General features: G+C 43.0%; 1 protein-coding gene across 3 annotated transcripts; it reads left to right on the forward strand.

Moving 5' to 3' along the window:
• Positions 1–2530: 2530 nt before the first annotated feature.
• On the forward strand, positions 2531–20354 carry WDR89 (WD repeat domain 89). Of its 3 annotated transcripts, none has more exons than XM_056493664.1 (2): positions 2531–2635; positions 18716–20354. In XM_056493664.1, the coding sequence occupies exon 2, from the start codon at positions 18736–18738 to the stop codon at positions 19915–19917; it is 1182 nt and encodes a 393-aa protein (XP_056349639.1). In that variant the 5' UTR covers positions 2531–2635; positions 18716–18735; the 3' UTR covers positions 19918–20354. The 3 variants fall into 3 exon arrangements, with proteins under 3 accessions (XP_056349639.1, XP_056349640.1, XP_056349641.1); XM_056493665.1 differs by having other exon boundaries at positions 2553–2671; XM_056493666.1 differs by having other exon boundaries at positions 2607–2744.
• Positions 20355–21816: the final 1462 nt, after the last annotated feature.

The raw sequence follows: 21816 nt of genomic DNA on the forward strand, positions 1-21816 counted from the left end.
GAAAGACACAGCTCTGTTTACTGCAGGATGAAGGAAGTTAGCTTAGGTTATGTGAAGTCAGGCACTGCTAGCTCTGAGCTGACCTCTAAAAATGGTGTCCTCACCCAACAACTTGACTTTGCAATCAAAACTTGCTTTTATTGTACTTGTAATTAGAGCATATAATTTAATCAGCCTTTGATTTTGGTTTATTAGTGATGAATAAGCATTTAAGTGGCAATTAAGCATTGAAGAGCCTTCAGTAAATCCCAAAACTTCATTATCATCAGTCATAATAACTTTGCCTCACTTGTACATTTTGTCAAGTTCTGCAGATAGAGCTGCCAAAAAATGCTGGAGAGAGGTTTGTGAGCTCCCTACTCCCCCTTATCCCCAACAGAGGAGAACTGAAAAGTGAAACCAATGAGCTGTACCTTTTAAAGCTGTTAAAGATAAACTCCTTTTTCTAGCAAACCACATTAACTTCTACTACTTCAGCTGCAGGAATCTGCTGATGGAGTCATGTTCATTGATCCCTGCTATGTAACACTGTATCTACGCACATCCCAGCTAATTACAAATTGTTATATTGAAAAAGTTGGTAAAGGTAGCCAAACTACACTGCCACAAAAAAAAACCAAAAAACCAAAAACCAAAAAAACAAACAAACAAACAAAAAAAAACAAACAAAAAAAACCCCACCAAAAACCTTGGCATATTAGGTAGATGCAAACACACAGCAAGAAAAACAAATTCTCATTCTACGCAAGTTGCCGTTTGAGTTCTTGACCTCTGGCTAGAGTACATAACACTGAAACTCAGATTTGTTTAGACTTTGATTTCTTTTAAGGTGGGGATCTTAAAGATTCCTTTCTCAAAATATCTTTTATCTCTCTAAAGTAGCTGTCAAGAGTTACAAGTGAACTCTGGAGCATCTGCTCTGCAATTCCTGAGGTAAACTTCACAGCTGCATCTCTACCCACAGTGCACTGACTCAGCGGCATTGGTGTGCTATCCCAAAAACGGTATTTTCTGTTAATACAGCTACACTTGTCTGGCAGTATGGGGCACCAAATGGTTGTAAACCATGGCATTCCAGTTGATCTTGCAGCTGTTTTTACCACATGAACAATGAACAGAAGGTATTTGATGAATTCGTGGCAACTGCCCCAGGAAGCTCAGATGAAAAACTAGCAGCTGAAAATATTATTGTAATACTGGTATTTGCAATGCAGTCTTATAATGCATATTGTGTCTTCAGTGAAATCATCTGCCTCCTGTTTGGAAACCTTCAGAACTGATCTCAGCCGTGTGAGCAGACTTTAGTTCTGGGTGACAGCTCTGGCAGGATGAGGCTTCACAATGGGGAAAGGTATTTATTATGAAAACACAAGTGTGTAATTTGGGTCTTAGTGCTTTGATGTATTTAGATATTTTTCTATGTTCAGTGCACTGTAAAAATGTTAACCAAATAACTGTTAAGGAGCAAAAATAAACAAAAAGGGGCACTTTTTCATGGCAGTTGGGAGTTTGGTGGGCTGTGCATCTGGGACTCCTCAGGAATGCAAGTACCTGGTTCTAATAAACGACTCAAAATGTTGCAGTGATCAACAGAAAAGGGTCATCTCTGCTCCCAGAAAGATAATTGCACTGGTAGAATATAAACACATGCATTATTTATGTACCTACCTGAACAGAAATAGTAAAAATAACAGTTATACTGGCCCACGTTGAATTAAAATTTTGCACATGGCTAGTGACAAACAAATGAAATTGTTAGCATTTTGAAGTCTTTTGATTGACTGTCTGCTTTAAGGTCATATAAAACTGAACTACAAGGTGTATTTTTTTATACTGCTCTATGGTCAGTGTCCATGTAACTTGACCACGTCATTGGGTTTAGCTAAAGCTTTTTTTATCTTGCTAGAAAAATACATAGCTCAAATTTCAGCTTAGATTTCAATTAAAAAAAAAAAAAAAAAAAGGCGAACTAAGCTAATGAAAATATTTCTATTTTTTAAAAAAGCCTTGAAATTATTTATTTATCCATTTTATTGGTAGCATTATTCACATCATTTATCAGAAAAGACCATATATGTGATTTTAACTGCTTTAAAAATAAAGGTACAAATTATTTTCCTCACTGAACAACATCCATCCAAGGTTATGGATTAATGCTACTCCTCAGTGCTGGACACTAAATTCAGAGTAGAACAAGGAATTTCGAATTACAAAACTTGGGGCAATAATAAAACATTAGAAGAAGCAAAGGTTAGTTATGCCATATTCCTGTTCATAGCCTGGATGTGTTAGCCTAGTAATCGGTAAGTTAAAAAGGGATCCAGGTAAGAACACTCCGCGGCCTCGAACCCGCGCCATGGCCGAGCGCGGCCGGTCCCGCGGCCCGGGGCGGGGCTTCCCTGCGCCAGCCAATCACAGCGCGCCGATTGTGCCGGGCCCCGCCCCTCCGCAACTGACCAATCCCCTTCCCGTGCGTCGCTTCCTTCCCCGCCTCCATGGCCGGAAGATGGCGGCGGCAGCAGCCAATGGGGAGCGGGGGCGGGGCTGGCGGGGTCGCGCGGGGCGCACGCGGCGGCGGCTCTGAGGGAACCGGGACCGGGAACGGGACCCGTGACACGGCCGGGATAAGGATCGGGTGAGGAACACCGGCAGGGACCGGGGGAAGGATCGGGTGAGGAACACCGGCAGGGAACAGGGATGAGGATCGGGTGAGGAACACCGGCAGGGACCGGGATAAGGATCGGGTGAGGAACACCGGCAGGGACCGGGGGAAGGATCGGGTGAGGAACACCGGCAGGGACCGGGGGAAGGATCGGGTGAGGAACACCGGCAGGGAACAGGGAAAGGATCGGGTGAGGAACACCGGCAGGGAACAGGGAAAGGATCGGGTGAGGAACACCGGCAGGGACCGGGATAAGGATCCAGGTAAAGAACACTGGCAGGGAACAGGGATAAGGATCCAGGTAAAGAACACTGGCAGGGAACAGGGATGAGGATCCAGGTAAAGAACACTGGCAGGGAACAGGGATGAGGATCCAGGTAAAGAACACTGGCAGGAACAGGGATAAGGATCCAGGTAAAGAACTCCAGCAGGGAACAGGCTGGAATCACTGTCCCTTGGAAGTGTTCAAAATCATGAGGATGTGGTGTTTTAGGGACACAGTTTAGTCCTTGCCTTCCACTGCTGGGTTAGTGTCTGGATTTGATCACAAATGTCTTTTTCAGCCTCAGTGATTCTGTGATTCCATACAAGATATGTATTAGGAAGTCATGCTGGTAAGCACCAGCTGACCTCACCCAGGTTTGGTGCAGATGGGAATTTTTATTAATAATTTTAACAGTCTAAAACAACAAAAAAACCCCACAGCCAAACAAATCTGGAAAAGGTCAGAAGAAGAAATGGAAGTTGCAGTTTGGGGTTTTTTGTTTGTTAGTTTTACTCCCTTGGGGAAAAAAGGAAAATAAACTTTTCTTTGGTTTTGAATAAAAAAAGTAGTTACAGAAACTACTGCCAAAGCTGTGACACACATATCCTTAAATTATATTTTATATAGTCATCAGATATCTCCAAGGATGCTGTGTTGTAGAATTAACTTTTCCTAGAAGATACAGGGAGTGGAATTGTCAATTCTGTGTGATGTTACTGGCTCATATTGGTTACAATACTATAATTCTAAATTAATTTTTCCTAGACATGTGTTATATAGTTGAAAGAAGGCAGAAACACAAGCTTTTTTCTTAGTATGCTTGCTTTTAGGTCTGTAAAAACTTTTTTCTCAGAACTGAGTTATGTTAATGCCTTTTATTTCCTAGTATTTTCAGTGTGCTTCCTGTTTGACAGAATAATCAGATTTAGTGAAGTGTGTGTGCAGAGCAGCTCCTTGCAGATAACTGTCCCTGTCAGCAGAGTAACTGAACAGGTTTGTGTTCATGTGAATCCCATGGTTTCTAGGTGCTGATTTTACATGGTGCTTGTTTAAACTTTGCATGTTTAGAGTTAAAGACTGGTATAGCTGCTTGTGGTTTTTTTTCCAAATATCATTTTCTGGGGCCAAGGAACAGGTCTGTAGGGAAAGGTGTCCCAGGATTCCTGGTCAGCTTTTGCATACATTGACATGACCTAAGGCCTGTCTGTTTCTTCTGTGGTCTCATACCTTCTGGAAATAAATACATTAAATTCTTTTTCCACATCATTTTGTATGAGTTCTTCTGTGCATGGGATGATTGATGATGTTCAGGTGGCTTTTTAAATGTTTTTTAGAAAAGAGCATAGAATCATAGAATGGTTTGGGTTGGAAGGGACCTTAAAATCTCATTCCAACCCCCAGCCATGGGCAGGGACACCTTCCACCAGATCCGGTTGCTCAGAGTCCCTTCCAGCCTGGCCTTGAGCATTCCCAGGGATGGGGCAGCCACAGCTGCTCTGAACAACCTGTGCCAGTCCTCACCACCCTCACAGTAAAGAATTCCTTCCTGCCCTCTGTCAGCTTGAATCCACTTTCCCTTGTCCTGTCACTCCAGGCTCTGGTAAATAGTCTCTCTCCATCTTTCTTGCAGATTCCTTCAGATACTGGAAGCTGCAATTATGTCTCTTTCCCAGGCTGAACAATCTCAGTTCTCTCAACCTTTCAAGATGATTTTTTAAAAATGTGTTTTTTTCTTTCCCTGCATCATTTTCGCAGGGCAGCCCTGGGGTCTGGTCTGTACCTGACTGTGTGGGTGGTCTCCTGAGAGACCAGATGGTTGCTACCTGCTGGCAGCATTTTCCAGCTTTGTTGTGCTTTTTACTGGAAGTATACAAATAATGGTTATTTCCAAGCTTTTCTGAGTAAAAAAAAGAAAAATAAAGATGGGCAAAACAGAAGGAAATCAGCACTACCCTGCTGCTCAGGTGTGTTTATACCAAGCTGTCTCTGCAGATAATACAAGACTTGGGTTTATTTGGTGAGTGAAAAGATGTTTTTTATGGGGCTCCTTGTGAGGACAAGCCCATTAGTGGCATTCACACCAGACATTAAAAAGAAGTGTTGAGAATTGTGAATCAGGGACTGGGCAAAGTTTTGGAGTGTGCTTTTGTACTTGAGAGCAGTTCAGGTGCAAGATGGGCAATGGAGGAGATAAGAAATGCAAAAAAAGAGCATATTTCCCCATCCCATGTGGGGTTAGGAGGTTTAACCTGAAGCAAAGTAGTGGCAGGAAGCAAATATTTGCAGCTGTCCATTTTAACAAGTATTATAATATATATTATGATGCTGTATTATGCTATAAGCTCTTCAGTCTGATAAATTAAAGTCCATTGTCTAGTCTGATCTCCTTTGCAACATAAACCATCTGTATTGTTATTTATATTCTTTATAGACTTGACATTAATTTATTGCCCCTTTTTCACATTAATCTGAAAGCACTTCTTCCAGATTGATAATATCATCAGGTTTTTGTGTTATTTTTTATTGCACTGTTTGTATTGCTGAAAATGTTTTGAGGTGACCTTAATGCTTACTTTGAGACTAAATTTGCAGCAGATAGAGGAATGCAAGTATTTCAAAACTTACTAGTTCTTATTGTTTTCCTATTTGAGACTTGTGTTATATAAAAATGCCCGGTGGCCTTGAAAGGACACTTGCTATTTTTTTTTTTTTTAATTCTGTAGTTTTCCAGATAAATGAAAACCTATTAAAAAAACTCAAATTGAAAGGGTTCTTTGTTTAATATGGCAACTGTATCTTACCTGTGAAAACATGGGTGTGTTAAAACACTCCTGGTTCTTATACTGACTTAAATTAAATTATGCAAATCCAAAATTAATTTTAAAGTATAATGATTGTTTTGCTGTATTGTTTATAACCTTTCTTGTAATCACTTTTATTTTCTTCAGCAGAAGCTTCATTTTTTTTGTATTTTTAACTGATTAACATCTTTTCATTTGCACTTCTCTCTGCAGCTCACCATAACTACTGAGATCTTTCTTTTTAACCCTGGCTGTTATTTCAATTCAAAACCATTGCTCACCTTCTCATTAAAGATAAGATACAAAAGTGCAGTTAAATTGCTGAAAAGACAGCCCAGCATTTAAATAAAATTGGCAAACTGGAGTTGTATGCTGGCAGTACCTGGAATAGGAAGCTTCAGATATTGTTCACTTTTCAATAATTTGAGGCTCTTTTCGTAATAATAATTTGTGTACCTTTGTTGCCATGGGAATGAGTGGGAGAGCTGGAATTAAGTGTTATTACACCTTTGTGCAATCAGAAGGGAGAAGCAGCTGTGAAAGAAAAATTTCTTGTTTAGAAACATCCAGCTCTTAATAGCAATTCTAACTTGAGTTTTTATGTGCTTTATGAAGGAGTTTTTTGAGGTAAGAGGATTTAATTTTAGTTTATTCAGTGTCTGTCAGGATATCTAAGGAAATACATGACTCTGTTTTGAAAGGGAGAAAAACAGATTTAAAGAGAAGTTATAATGTGTTGGGCAACTATTGCCTTGCATGTGCATTGAACACTCCTGCTTTGGGAATGTTTGTGGGAGATAGATGTGAGTGTAAGAGGTTGAGAGAGCAAGGGTTCTGTAGTTGTTAGGTTTGGTTTGTTCATCCCTCTTCCCTAGGAAGTTTGAGTGATGGTGTTTCTGGACTCAGCACTTGCTGGATGCTAAAAGAGAAAATACAAATGCACACAGGTCAGTCATTCCATGTGTGTTTATGTGTGCCTTGCATGGACATAGGAGCCACATCTCGCATTATTATGAAGTCTGAATGATCAAACTCTGTGGATTAAAGTCACCAAATGAGACTTTAATAAAGAACTCGTATATTTTTAACCTCTGATGGTTCAGAAGGAAAAGTTGTGGCATAGTTGAATTTGGTTGGGGTTTTTTTAATCGATTTTTCGTGCTAGGCAGTTCTAAGCAAAGGCTGTGATTTTTGATTAACGGTCTGATTTGAGGAACGGAGGCTTTTAAAAGGAAGAAAAAAAAACCATTGGTGCTTAATTAACGCTCGTGTTAATTTTTATTGGATCGGGTAAATCGCGACTCTCCCTCCGAGCTGCTCTGGGGCGGTCACTGGCGACACCCGGTGGCCGAGAGCGGAATGACAGCCCCTGGCAGTCTGTGTCCCAAACTTTGGGCTTTTCCACCCAAAATCAAGGCATTAGACGTGGCTGTGTGGAGGGGCACGCTCAGCTCCTTGGGCTGCTGTCCCGACAGTACCAAGGGCATGGAGAGGAGGCCACCTTAAGCTGGAAGCTGTGTGCTGTCTGTGCACATGCATGTTCTCTTACTAAGGTCTTAATGCTGCTTTTCAAAATAGGGCTGAGCAAATATTGTGTCTTGCTGTTGTCTGCCTGACACCGTGGTATCTTCCAGAAAGGAATAATGAGCCAGCTTATCTCAGAGCTGCTTGTTTCTCAGTCTGCCTTCCTATTTGGGTTCTTTGCTGTGCAAGGACAGTGGTGGGTGCCAGGCTGGCTGGGTTATAGAAGCAGATAAAGACAGTTAAAGTTTTTATCCCCACTGTTACAACTGGGAAGTATTTTGTAAGATAAACGTTATGATTTCTGCTTCATATTTTATTTATGGTCAGTTTATACTCTTAAACTCTTGTGCCAGTATTGTTCTTGAATAGTTCCCCTCCACCCCAGCATTTATTCCTTTGATGTATTTGTAGATAGTGATCATATCCCTGCTCGGTCTCTGTCTTTGCCAAGCTACACAAGGCAAAGCATCCAGCTACTTCTTGTGAAATAAACAGTCCATTACCTGCATCATCTAACCCTTCCTTCTCTGCACTTGATTATGGTTTTATTATCAAGACATTTGCCTCAGCAAAGGGCACTGCTGGGAGCCTGCCATGACCCTGTGAAATATGAATTTACTTAAGCATTGAGGACAAACATGGCTTTAGAGCAGGGTTATTAAAATGCAAAAAGCTCTTGGCTTTGCTTTTTATCCCTGTCTTATTTTGGTGCAGCAGGCTGCTGAAGACATTGGAAAAGTGTTTGTGGATCTCAGAAAAGTAAGTTCCCCACCTAGGTCTTTGGGGTTTGTGGGTCCTAACAAAAACATGGAGTTCTGGTTTTGCCAGCAGGAGTTGTCTGTGTTGCTGCATACAGCAGATCTCTTGATTAGAAAGTCTGGAGTATCAATACCTACACACTTTCTCATTTGTCTTTCCCTTTCATGATTTTATTTCTCATGACTGAGTTCTAAATCACTTAAAGAGTGAAAAAGTTGAATGTGAACTTCCAGTGGAGTTTGGAAAATCACTGTGCATTTGGGTGTCATGAAAAGTAAAAGCTGATTTTTTAAAAAAATCTTTTATAGCATTGGTGAAGCTGCTGCTAGAGTTCCATGTATGGTTCAAGAGTAAACACGGTAACAGCTCCTGGAAACAAAGAGCTAAAGAGAGTGCCTTGCATGGGTTCAATGTCCACATCCTTGATGCCTTAGCATCTTTTGTGGAGACTCAAAAGTAAATTCCCCTGGTCAGGATAAAGGCAACACAGCTTTGAGACCCTTTATTTCAGCCTCTTCCATCCTCCTGTTGTCACTTAGATGACATATTTTCCTTTTGTCTGCTACAGAGCATTGAAAATTGAGCTTGGGGCACGATAAAGATTCAGCAGAGCTTCCAGCTGTCAGAGTGTGCACAAAGAGCATGTTTTGGAAACTGATAGTCTGTGAACCGTCACGGGCACACGGGGATCTCAAGTTTCTCTTGTTGCTTTGAAACTGGAGAGGGTCTGACAATTTACCTTGACGTGGGGATGTTCTGGAGTAGCTAAATATAAAAAAATGGATTTTGTGGGACGTGACTGTCAAAGACACCTTAGTGATCTGCACATTCTGGGGAAGCAGATGGGGAAAATGAGGAGAAGTTGTTTTCCCTGCGTAGGCTTGGCAGATGTTTGTGCCTGTCCAATACATCTGGAACTGCAGAGAATTGCTTGGGCAGTGGTGTTAGAGTAGGGCTAAGAATTACCAAGCACACAAATATTTGTCTGGTATTCCCCTACATGCAGGGAATTATCTTCTTACCTGTTCACCAGCAACTGATTTAAGCTTGGATTGTCAAGAAAAGAGTCTTGAAAATGTAATAGTTTTGTGTTTTGAAAAATAAGCTCTGATAATGAAGTGTACTTAAGGTAAATTACTGTTGTGAAAGAATTCCTGAAATATTCCAGTAAATAAAACATTGACTTTATATCATTGTAGGTATTTTGGCACCAGTATGTGGTAGTAGAAGCTCTTTTTCCAATTATAGCAAAGTTTCTTTATATCATTTTATTATGACTGCTGCTAAATTCAGGCTAAAATTTCCCAGGCTTCCTGTGGTATAGAAATAAATTCTTTGGAAGAATTTCAGAAAATTTTATTAATCTTTGGGAAGACTTCTTACTTATTTTCAGGTTTCTTCTATACGAGGATACTGGTAGTAAGTGACTGTTGAAATTGAAGGAAATAAATGGTCTTGTTTCAGAGTCACTAAATTATTCATGCAGCTGTGTAAGTAATTTTTTCCTTTCACCTTTCTCTGTAGGGTGGATCATTGGTGTTACCTGTTCATGTGGTGTTTTGTTCAGTTTAAAATGGCCCTGAAAATTGTTGCTCTTGGAGTCCTTTCTTGTAATCCCAAACTTGAAAGGGCATTAGAGCACTTTCTGATTGTGGAATTTGCAGGTGCACCACGGTGTCAAAGTGACTTTTGCATTGTGCTTTGTGGTGCAGACATTCAGAACAAGGCTTTTTGTGTGAAAATGTGCTGCTGACTGTACTCACTAATGTTTGTGTGCACAAGGATTGTGTGTCCTTGTTTCACTGATTGGGAAAGTGAGTGTTGGCCCTTCCTGGGAATTGCTCAGCAAGCTGTTCTGCCACAGTCAGGACTGGGAAGTGTTTGTAGGCCAGACTCTTGTTCAAATCCACTTAGATAAATACTTTATTTCTGTCTTAGCTGAGAGATGACCATCTCAGTGCATAGCTCTGGTGCCAAGTCAGACAGCAAAGCTGTTGGACTCTTCACAAAGGAAAATGCTGTTAGTGAGCATGAGCCTCCTCTGAGCCACTCGTGGCTGCTGTGCTGAAATGTGACTGGATCAAAACCTAATGCTACATGCAGGTGACCATTGTACCCTCTGTGTTTGATTTCCAGCAGCTGTTGGCTGTTATGAGTTCTGTATCTTTGCTGTGTTTGTGGTCACAGAAGTGATCTCACTGTGATGCGTTTGGTGGGAGGTGCTCACAGGAGAAAGGAAATGACTTTTTCGTGGTGGCTGTGGTCTGATGAGATAAGCACAAGTGCAGAAAGCTGAGACTTGGATTCTCTTCAAGGTCTCCAGCAGACTGGCAGGATAGCTGTGGTTCCATTACAGGCAACAGGCACAAGCCCCATCTTTGACCCCCAAGCCAGAGCCCAGCACTGGGACAAGTTTTCCTGTTTTCTAGAATCTACCTGAGGGTGCAGCATTTGTTATTCAGCTGTTCAGAGGCTTCTGAGAGTGCAATTTAGGCATAGATGGGCTTTCAGAGTGTTTTGAAATATAGTATTCTTTGCCAGAAAAAAAAAAAAAAGAAGAAAACATAATACAATAATAATAATAATAATTTAGAATACAAATAGCCCAGTTGCAATGTCTCTTTCTATAACTTACCCATTGCCTGGGATTCTTTCAGACCTGCCTTTATGAAATAGGATTGCTTCTGCCAGCTTGATCTGAGAATAGCACGAGAGTAAAATAGAGCATCTCTTATCCTCTTATTAGTCCTTTATTGGATGACCACCTCACCCACACCTGGATGCAGTCACATCCTCTACCTGGTGAGGTCTCTACAAGAAAAGCTCCTCCTCACAGGGGAGTTCTTGGTTGGGTCCAGCTGCTCATGGCAGAGTGGGATTTTGGGGACAGCTTTCTTTGTGGCTCCTCTGCTAGTGGGTGTGTGTCACCAGCATGGAATTGGATGAAAAGAGAAGATTGAAAAAGGGATATTCTTAAATGAGTTTGAATTATTATTTTGCACAGTTCCTTAAGAGTATTTAGAAACTGTTTCCCATGTTTATGTCAGGGTCTTCTAAATTGTTCTAGAGAAGGTAGGTTAGCAATCTGAGCATTATATTTTAATAAATTTGCCTTAATTTTGAAGCCAAAATTTATAAAGTGGCATTTTTATAGTTTTGTATAGTGCTTGCTAGCTTATTTGAGTTTTTAAATTGTACACTGGATTATTCTACGCTTTTTCAGTTGGTCATCTGATCTTTTACAGCTCTTTACCATCTCTTTGGTTCATGATTTTCTGTCAATAGGCTTTCAATTACTCAAGTTTGAATGTTAATTCATTGCACTTTAGACCTGAAGGTTTGCCTACATGTTCTAGATCTCTAGATCTCCATATTTTCCAGTGTTGGATGTAAAATCGGGATAGTTCTTTCTAGTTTGAATGCAGAATCTTACCCCCCAAAAAAACAAACCTGAAAGTTTTCTTTTGATGAAAATAGTCACTGTATGGTTTTTGTGATCTATGCATTTAAAGCTATGCTTGATCCAGTTCAGAAGTTGTTTTTGCATTCTCTCTTTCTAGATGTCCAGTATAATATTCAAAAGAGGTTTTGTTTCTTTATTGATGTGAACACTTGCTTATGCCCCCAAAAGATGTGTTCAGAACAGTTGTAGTTTCCATTTTAAAATATTTTTTTTAATTATTGAACCCCAAAGCACTGAGCACCTGGGCCTTTTTCCCTTTATTCTCTCCTACCTCTGACTCTTATTTTTTCTCTCCAACCAATACTGTTTAAGGTCATTTCCTTGGTTCTCTCTCCCACCTACTGCTCCTCTCTCCATTGCTAAACAGGACTGTACCCCAAAGCTCAGTGCTGGTGCGAGGGCAGGAATTGATTTCATGAAAGGCAAGTAGCTTGGTAGACCTAATATTTTTATTTTCCCGTAGACCTTGTGTTTTTATCTTTTTCCTCCTTTCTGTTCTACTGATACAATTTTCTTTGTACTGCAAATGAAGAATTACATGCAGCTTCTTTCTGACTGCCTTACATTTTGAAGTGAGATGTAGCTGATGGGAGAGGATGAAATAATTCTCTTGGCAGTTACATCTTGTCTCTGCATTTTAGCGTAGCCTCTCGTGCATTTTATTCCCTTCCTGCCTGATGACTAAATGCTCTTTGCCTTCACCAGGCTTTGTGGGAATGCTGGAAAAACCCCTTCTCTCTCTGCTTGGGTGAAATGACAAACCCAGCTATGGGAGAGTGTGTGCTGGAGAAACTCTGCATTCCTGAGAGCTGTTCTGAGCTTCTCCTCTGTGCTCAGATAACTTGCTGGTTGATCTTCTGCTGGGGAGTGGTGCCAGTGAAGAAAGGTCTCTGCAGGCTGCTGCATTGGGGAGTGCAGCACTGCTGTGTTCTCCCTGCATTGGGGCAGTGCAGCACTGCTGTGTTCTCCCTGCACTGGGCAGTGCAGCACTGCTGTGTTCTCTCCCTGCATGGGGCAGTGCAGCACTGCTGTGTTCTCTCCCTGCATTGGGGCAGTGCAGCACTGCTGTGTTCTCTCCCTGCACTGGGCAGTGCAGCACTGCTGTGTTCTCTCTCTGCACTGGGCAGTGCAGCACTGCTGTGTTCTCCCTGCACTGGGCAGTGCAGCACTGCTGTGTTCTCTCCCTGCACTGGGCAGTGCAGCATTGCTGTGTTCTCTCTGCACTGGGGCAGTGCAGCACTGCTGTGTTCTCTCCCTGCACTGGGGCAGTGCAGCACTGCTGTGTTCTCTCTGCATTGGGGCAGTGCAGCACTGCTGTGTTCTCTCCCTGCACTGGGCAGTGCAGCACTGCTGTGTTCTCTCTGCATTGGGGCAGTGCAGCACTGCTGTGTTCTCTCTCTGCATTGGGGCAGTGCAGCACTGCTGTGTTCTCTCTGCATTGGGGCAGTGCAGCACTGCTGTGTTCTCTCCCTGCACTGGGCAGTGCAGCACTGCTGTGTTCTCCCTGCATTGGGGCAGTGCAGCACTACTGTGTTCTCTCCCTGCACTGGGGCAGTGCAGCACTGCTGTGTTCTCTCTGCACTGGGCAGTGCAGCACTGCTGTGTTCTCTCCCTGCGCTGGGGCAGTGCAGCACTGCTGTGTTCTCTCTGCACTGGGCAGTGCAGCACTGCTGGTTCTCTCCCTGCACTGGGGCAGTGCAGCACTGCTGTGTTCACTCCCTGCACTGGGCAGTGCAGCACTGCTGTGTTCTCTCTGCATTGGGGCAGTGCAGCACTGCTGTGTTCTCTCCCTGCACTGGGCAGTGCAGCACTGCTGTGTTCTCTCTGCATTGGGGCAGTGCAGCACTGCTGTGTTCTCTCCCTGCACTGGGCAGTGCAGCATTGCTGTGTTCTCTCTGCACTGGGGCAGTGCAGCACTGCTGTGTTCTCCCTGCACTGGGCAGTGCAGCACTGCTGTGTTCTCTCCCTGCATTGGGCAGTGCAGCACTGCTGTGTTCTCTCCCTGCACTGAGGCAGTGCAGCACTGCTGTGTTCTCCCTGCACTGGGGCAGTGCAGCACTGCTGTGTTCTCTCTCTGCATTGGGGCAGTGCAGCACTGCTGTGTTCTCCCTGCACTGGGCAGTGCAGCACTGCTGTGTTCTCCCTGCATTGGGGCAGTGCAGCACTGCTGTGTTCTCCCTGCACTGGGGCAGTGCAGCACTGCTGTGTTCTCTCCCTGCACTGGGCAGTGCAGCATTGCTGTGTTCTCTCTGCACTGGGGCAGTGCAGCACTGCTGTGTTCTCTCCCTGCACTGGGCAGTGCAGCATTGCTGTGTTCTGTCTGCATTGGGCAGTGCAGCACTGCTGTGTTCTCTCTCTGCACTGGGGCAGTGCAGCACTGCTGTGTTCTCTCCCTGCACTGGGGCAGTGCAGCACTGCTGTGTTCTCTCTGCACTGGGCAGTGCAGCACTGCTGTGTTCTCCCTGCACTGGGCAGTGCAGCATTGCTGTGTTCTCCCTGCACTGGGCAGTGCAGCACTGCTGTGTTCTCCCTGCACTGGGGCAGTGCAGCACTGCTGTGTTCTCTCTGCACTGGGGCAGTGCAGCACTGCTGTGTTCTCCCTGCCTTGGCAGCTCTGCTCCCAAATGCAAACCACATGTCCTGTGCACGAGCTGCTTCCTGCTGCCCAGAGGTTCAGGTTTGTTCTCAGTTGGCTCTGGAACTTTTAATAATTGTGAAAATAAAGGGAGAGTCTGTTTGTATTGTTTGTAGTGGGAAAGAACGGTGCAAGATTTCATCTGCTGCTGTTCAGATCCTTTGCTATTTTTGGTATTTGACCTCTGCAGAGAAGACTGCCAGAACTACAGGTCTTTTTATTTTTTATTATGTGTTTCTACCCTCCTACTCACACGTTACTCTTATGTTAGTGATTAAACCTTTGAGAATGTGCCATTTTTCCATTTTCCCTCCTATTTTTTAAAGAAAATTTTGTATTTCTATGTATTTTTGAGCTAACATTCCGTTTTGGAAAGGAGAACTATGCAACTTGGCAGCATCTTCTGTACACCACTCAAAGGGAAAGGGAAATAACTTACCATTTGCTGGTTTATCTTTTGAAAAACGTTCTGGATTGAAGGGGACTGATGAGCCTGTTGGCTTGAACTGAAGCTGCAACATTTTGAATACTGCACAAACAGCACAGCAGCATGTGCTGGGACAATGTTAAGTATTTACTTTGTGCAGATAGGTACTTGTTTTTCATTTCTCCACCACTGGAAAGGACTGCCTTCAGCACAACTGTTTGCTTCTAGTCTTGCTGTATGGTTGTTTCCACACTCCACCAGTGAAAAACACATAACAAAGGTATCTGAAAATCCTATCCTGCCTCTTTGGCATCACTTCTGCTTCATGCCTTCTATTCTAAACATTGACTTTATTTCTTTTTTTAAAGTAGCCTTGTAGGATGCCCTGGAGGTCAAAATATTTTAGGTTGAACAATATTTATTCTGAATTCCCAAGATGTGAGTTTTGAGTATCCTTCCAGAAGCTTATTGTGTCTGGTAGTTGTGGTATCCAGGAGATGTGCAGGGGTTGCATGTAACTGTGTACTTAAATTCATAGATCAGATCACCTGAGTGTAGTTCCAGAAGTCTAGATATAGTAACATAGAAGTTTCAGGTTTAATTTATACAGGATGGCTTTTCCTGGCTTGGAGGGTGCAGGTGTGGATGCAGCTGAAAGGTTCAGCTGTTCCACATAAGGAATGGTGATCCCTAAGGGTGGGATTGCACCTCTGTTTCAGGCACAGGTGACTGGCCAGGGGCAGACATCTTCAGCCAGGTACTGGTGTGTCACCCCCCTGGTGGGATTTCCTGGCAGCTTGATCACCTGGATTTTGTCAGTGTTGAGACTACAAATCCAGACTGTGGGTGACTGCTGGAGAAAGTGAAAAACCTGAATTTAATGAACTACCTTACAGTCTGAGCAGAGGAGGAACCAAGGGGAAAGAAGAGGAGCTTTTGGCCAGTGCCCTCTGATTTTTGCTGAGATTGGAGCAGTCCAAGAGCAAGCTGTTGGTACAACTCTGTGTTAGAGAGTTTGTCATCCAAACATGAGCAGTTCTCCTGTCTGATCATCACAGCTGGCTGTTGTGCTATGTCCAAAAGGTTTCAAAGACATTGATTTTGCCAAAGGATTCTTTGGAAAACAGATATGTCTGTTGTTGAACTTAAGGAACTAAAAGTGCTTCAGTGCAGAGGACCATGTGCTTTGTAGGTGGCTGCAGTCCAGTGCTTAGTTATCTCCTATTGTGTTTGGAAGACCATTGTTTCCTATTTGTCTCATAAATTTAACACAGATCCTATTCCTGCCATTTAAACTTTCCCATCAAAATACAACAGTGACTTCCCCTTCTGAAAAGGAAGGGCTGGCAGCTACACCCTGACGTTTGAGCATGAATTGTTTATATAACCTTCAATCACAATTTCATAATGGTATGAAGACTTTCTTACTGAGGCAGACATTTTACTGAGTTTTTAGCAAAAACCTAGCTGCTATTGAACACAATTTTAAGACTTCTTAGTTGTTGTAGTGGAAATAAAACTGAAACTGAACCCTTCACCGTCCTGATGGTAGAAATTGCACTTCTGTCTGAAAACATGAACAGCATTTTCTGGTATTTCAGAATAGCTGTACTTAAGTCATTCTGGGCAAAAGCTTAGGAGTTGTGTTGAGCTAATTTTATTTCCCAGAAAATGTTATTAAAACTGAATGAACCTCCTTTTGCAGACTCTGGCTTTTTACAACTTCTGGGTATTTGTAGAGTTCCCTCACCTTCACCAGCAGTAAAAGCTCTGTCATGAGTGTTATAGAAACTGCTTATTGAAAGATACTCTCTATCACAGTCAGTAATATTTACACAACTGTAGCTTACCTTCCAAATGGATGACATTTGTCAGGAACATGTCTCGTTGAGTTTACTTGGTCTTTTGAGTAGACAAAGTCTGAATATTTAGAGCTTAAAATTCAGGTCAGCTTGGAAAACTACATTTTCCTTACAAGAAATTTACAGAGATAACCTGATTTTTTTAGTAACCATAGCACTGCAGGAGAACTGGTTTACGAAAACTCCTTTCTCCACCCTCAAGCATGTATGTTTGAAACTATTTAAATAGAAGCTTCCATTGTAATTCTTCAGTAAATTGAATTAAGCAGTTTTCCTAATTAATAATGTAAAAATATTTTATTTCTTCAGTTTCTATTATTAATTTGCATGGATGTTTAACAGTTTTGTGTTTAAGCAGTGTAGCAAACAGCGTTTGAGAACAGTTGGCTTTATGTAATAGTTCTAGTAAAAGCTTGTTTCATTTGAGGACATACCCAGAAAAGTAAGTAAGGAACAAGTTCTGTGGGTAGGTTGTACACAGGGTAATGCCAGAAAACACGTTGAACTTCTTTTCTTCAGAGGGAAAAGGAGTTTCCACAGGATGTCTGCTTTTTATGGCAAAAATGACTGGTGGATGTGCTCTGAAAGGTTGCTTTGATGTAGAAGATTAACCTGGGGACCTCATTGTCAGGATATTACTGAGGCAAATCTCTTAGTGAGATTATTTGTGACTTGGGAATTAAGTTTTTATGTCTGCCTGCTTAAGTTGTTTTTTAAGAATTTGCTGGTTTGTCATGTGGTGTCATGAATATTTGTGTACACCAAACCAGAGGAGGGAAAGCAAACCCCTGAAACCACTAACAACAACAAGAAGGAAAAAAAAAAGCAGAATGCAGCTTTGTCATAGCAACTTTTCCTTTGTTTTTGGTCTCTCATGGACAATTAAAATAATTACGACTAAAGCAAGTAATACATGGAGAGTTGCACATTCTATCCCTAAAAATCCAGTGTGGAGAATTTGCAGAAAAATTGATGATAGAACAGCTGGGAAGGCATGAAAATATTTTCTTGTGTTCTGTGTCTGCCTGATTTTTATTCCATTTCTCTTTGGATTTTTGTTTTAAAGGGTCATTTCATGCATGTGGTATCTGGGGTTGGCTGCTGATCCAGACCTTAAGAAAATATCAGTACCAATGAGAAATCACTGGAGTGTTGACCTCTTAAAACCTTCTGTGATTCCCTCAATGTTTGGGGTTTGATTCTTTTTAAACACAGAATAGTGGTTTAATTGAACCTGTGTATTTGACAGAACTGGATGACTGTAATAACATACCTACGTTTTCCTTCAAGAAAATGGTTGTAGTATGTGAATCACTAAAGCAAACTATTGCAAATATGTCTCTAAAATGTAAATGCTGCTGAGCTTTTCCTGACTCTGAATTGATGGAGTCTTTGCTGCAATTACAGAATACAATTTTCTGTGGTGTTAAAGAAAGGAAAAGTATGTTTTTCCTTTTTTTTAGGGCATATTTTAGAAATGAATCTGTGAGAGGATCCAAGAGAATTTTAATTTTGGTTTTGCTGGGTAAAGTTTGCATTTGTGTGCATTGCTGAAATAGTTTGGGTTTCTAGGAGGGTTCAGTAGTGCCAGAGAGGAATTGCTACTGAAGGGAAGATTTTTATCAGCTGCACTAAAAGCCAGTGTTCTGTGGTTTTACAGGAGGCTCAGAAAACGTTGAGGTGCTTAATTGCAGTGAATTCCAGAGGTCACTTAGCCTGTTTAGGTGGTCCCTGATACGCTGGCAGGTGTTCCTGTGCGTCATTGGGCGCCTAAATACTTGTAAAATTACCTCACCAGGCCATTTCAGGCTGTAGTGCTGTGTAGTTTTGGTGCTGTTCTGTGCCTCCCCTGTGCACGTCCCTCAGCACAGAAGTTGAGAAGTCTCCTGTTGTACTGATGCAGCTGTTGGTGGGCTGGGCTTCCTAGAACAAAACTTACTCCTCTTCAGGTAGAAGGGCTGACTTCATTTTGTTTGCGCTTGTGGAGAGCATCACGTTACTTTATAAAAATAATAAAGCAAATTTAGCTAAGTGACTTTCCCAGGATTCCCAGATAGACTATTTAATCTGTTAAGGGTTAATCTGGTTAATCTGTTAATCTGGTGTAGTGCTCACAGACACGAGAGACTGAACTCCTTGAATCAGGGAGCCCTTTTGGGTTCTGTGTTCCTGTGAATGAAGTTGTGCTGGGGAGGACATTGGGATAATTGAATCTTAGCTCCGTGCATCACAAGATGCTTCCTCGTACGTGTATTTAAAGCTAACACTGCTGAGGAATGCCGTAATTCAAACTCCCCTTGGCTTTTCTGCCCTGCAGGATTCTGGCCGGGCGGGGAGATGACGGCGGTGGAGAAGGTGGAGGAGCAGCTGGCGGCTCTGCGCATCGCCAGGCGCTGCGTGCCCCGCCAGGAGCCCGCCTACCTGCTGGACATTGACACCTGCAGAGCCTCCCAGGCCAGCAGCAGCAGCAGCCTGGTGGCAGTGTCCTGCTCCAGCCCAGCCCTGAGGCTGTACCACAGGGACACGCTGCAGCTCCTGCGCGAGTACCGCGCCCAGCCCGGCGCGCTCAGCGGGGTCAGGTTCGCCCGCACGTGTCCCAGCGTGGTGTTCTCGGGCTGCAGCCAGGGCACCCTGCAGTGCTGGGATGCTCGCTCAGCCTCACAGAAACCTGTGCAGGTGTTCAGTGGATACCCTTCCAACGTCTTCATCAGCTTCGACGTCAGCTGCACCGACCTCATCGTCTGTGCCGGAACGGAGAAAGTCGAAAAGGACACGTTCCTGGTGTTCTGGGATGCAAGGGGTGTTACAGACTGTGCCAGTGCCACTAAAGAGCCCTTGGGAGTCTATTCTGAAAGTCACAATGATGACATCACCAAAATCTGTTTTCATCCTATCGAGCCCAATTTGGTAGTGTCTGGGTCAACCGATGGCTTGGTGAATGTGTTTGACATCAACAAGGATAATGAAGATGATGCTTTGATATCGACCTGCAACTCAGATTCCTCAGTGAGTTCTCTTGGCTGGTCTGGGGAAGATTACAAACAGGTCTATTGCACGACACACGATGAGGGGTTCTGCTGGTGGGACATAGCTCAGCTGGACACGGAGGAGCCAATAACCCTGCTGCACGTTCTGGATGCCAGAGAGTCAGTCTGCACTGAAAACCACCACCTGCATTACCTGGTGGGTGGCTTGTACCATGAGAAGGCACAGAAACTCTTCCTGCTTGGGGGAACCTCCACAGGAGACATCCACCTGATCAGCTGTGGCACGGATGGGCTGGGCCTGGTGGGGAGCCTGTGTGGGGGACACTCGGCCACCGTGCGCTCCTTCTGCTGGAGCCCCACGGATGAGTCTCTGCTGACGGGAGGAGAGGATGCTCAGCTGTTGCTATGGAAACCCGGGGCTGTGGAGAGGTCCCTCACAAAGAAAGCAGCTCTGAAGATCTCTTCTTCCGTGCAGAAGAGAGTGAGAGTTCACAACACCTCCCTCAAAAGCAGGAAAAAGTGCAGTGCCTAAAGTGGGAATCTCTGCTGTGTAGAGCTTTCCTGGTGTTCAATCTCCCCAGGCAATACTTGGCTGTGTTTTATTTGGAGGTTTTCTGTGGAAAGAACTGTGGTGCTTGAATTGCCCCTGGGAATGTATTTCAGTCATCAGAAGAATGCCTTTTATTTTTTTTAAGTTGCTAATATTAATCAGAAAAGAGTAAATACTTGCTCCTGAGTTCTTGAACAACAGATGTTAAATCATATTATATAAAACTGTTTCTGTGGTTATTTAATGTCTCAGACAATGTTTTAAATGTGTAATACAGGCGTGTGGCTTGCATAGTTTGTTACCTTCCCAATTATATTCCCTGGCACATTTTAAAAGCTTTTGTATTCCATGCTGTATTTTGCTTTCTTCACAGAAAACTTAATGAAATGGCTCAATTTAGTAAAAGATTTTGTGTCACATCTTAATGCCTGAAGGAATTACTTCTTGATGAAACAGAAAATAAGTAGTTTTGCACTATCACATCACTGGTTTAGAACAAGCTCATAAAGAAGCAGCTGATAGAGCCATCTTTTTCATAGCAGATATGAATGTATTCAAGCAAACAGCAGCTAATTTGTATGAGTATGAGAACTGTTAAACTGGCATTATTGCCTTCATGAAAATACTCAAGAATTTTGCAAGCAGCTTCATTCTCTCCTACTAAGTGCACCTGGAAGACTTGGAAGATCTTTGGTGGGTTGGAGAAATTGATGGATGTAATTATACCAATGGTGCTTAAAATCCCAAACCCTGACTTTAAAGAAACTGGTATCACATGCCTTGTGGGGATGCTGAAACCCAAAAATGAGCAGTGCCTTCAGAGACTGTAGTTATGGAGGAACAGACTGATATGAGGAGATTTTAACAAAACCTTTTAGAGGTTGGCCTAGGTCCTTTAAGAAGCATTTCTCTCTGCAGAGGGGTTTATGCTTGGACATCTCCCCAGGAGAGCTTTGTTTTATTATTCCACCAAATACCATTGAGTGGTGGAAAACCAGCCCTGTACTTGTAAAATGGGTGAGACTTCATGCTTGTTCTGCTTTGGCAGACTCCAACCTGTGCTCCTGGCTGTGCACACACACTCACCTCCAGCCTTCCCAGGACCACTGCAGCAAATGGTGTTGGTGTTTTGGCTGTACATGTGCACTAAACTGAAACCAGAACCAGAATATTTAAGAATTGCTGTGTTACAGATTAGCTGGCAAAGGATTTAAGAAGGGTTGGGTTATTTTTTTTTCCCTTCAGAATGGCTAGGTAATTCGTTCAGAACAAGTCCTGAACATCAGGTTTAGAGGATTATCCTGGAGTTCAGAAACAGTTTCTGAGGTACAGAACATACTCTAGTGTATGGTTACAGCTGTGCTGAAGATCTCTGAATCATCTCTGGAATTGAATCCTTTTCAACCACAAGTATCGAGTTTCCACACGATGTTTCACGAACTGCTAATACCCTTCAGCCACAACTGTGAATCCATTGTTGGTTTGGGTTTGCCTCTTGGTGATAAGTAAGATGATTCACTTGGTTTTTGTTACTGCTGGTTATTTAAAAGTGCAGCTTCAATTTGAGAATCACAGCTCTCTACACATTTTTTTGTTACTTGTGTTAAATTCATGTTGCCCCCAACATCCTTATCTGTTCCTTTCCAGATTGCATTGTGCTATTTTAGATGAGGTGGGCAGTGAGTGTCAGGGCTATGATGCACCTGGGTCATGTGCCCTCTCAAGAGTTATTATCCCAGGTCACTGGTTTTTGCCTGTTGTGTGAGTGGACCAAGAGCTTCAGACTGAATTCAGTATAAAGCCCTCATGGGCATGACCTGCTTCAGTGCCAAATTGGGGGTGGGGGACTGAAGGATGATTCTGAGACCTATTTCATTGCAG

The sequence above is a fragment of the Oenanthe melanoleuca genome, chromosome 5 (assembly GCF_029582105.1).
Source record: "Oenanthe melanoleuca isolate GR-GAL-2019-014 chromosome 5, OMel1.0, whole genome shotgun sequence".
NCBI classification, from domain to species: domain Eukaryota; kingdom Metazoa; phylum Chordata; class Aves; order Passeriformes; family Muscicapidae; genus Oenanthe; species Oenanthe melanoleuca.

What these genes read in the sequence shown, in the direction of transcription:
- WDR89 (XM_056493664.1), top strand. Translation starts at nt 18,736, where the DNA reads ATGACGGCGGTGGAGAAGGTGGAGGAGCAGCTGGCGGCTCTGCGCATC.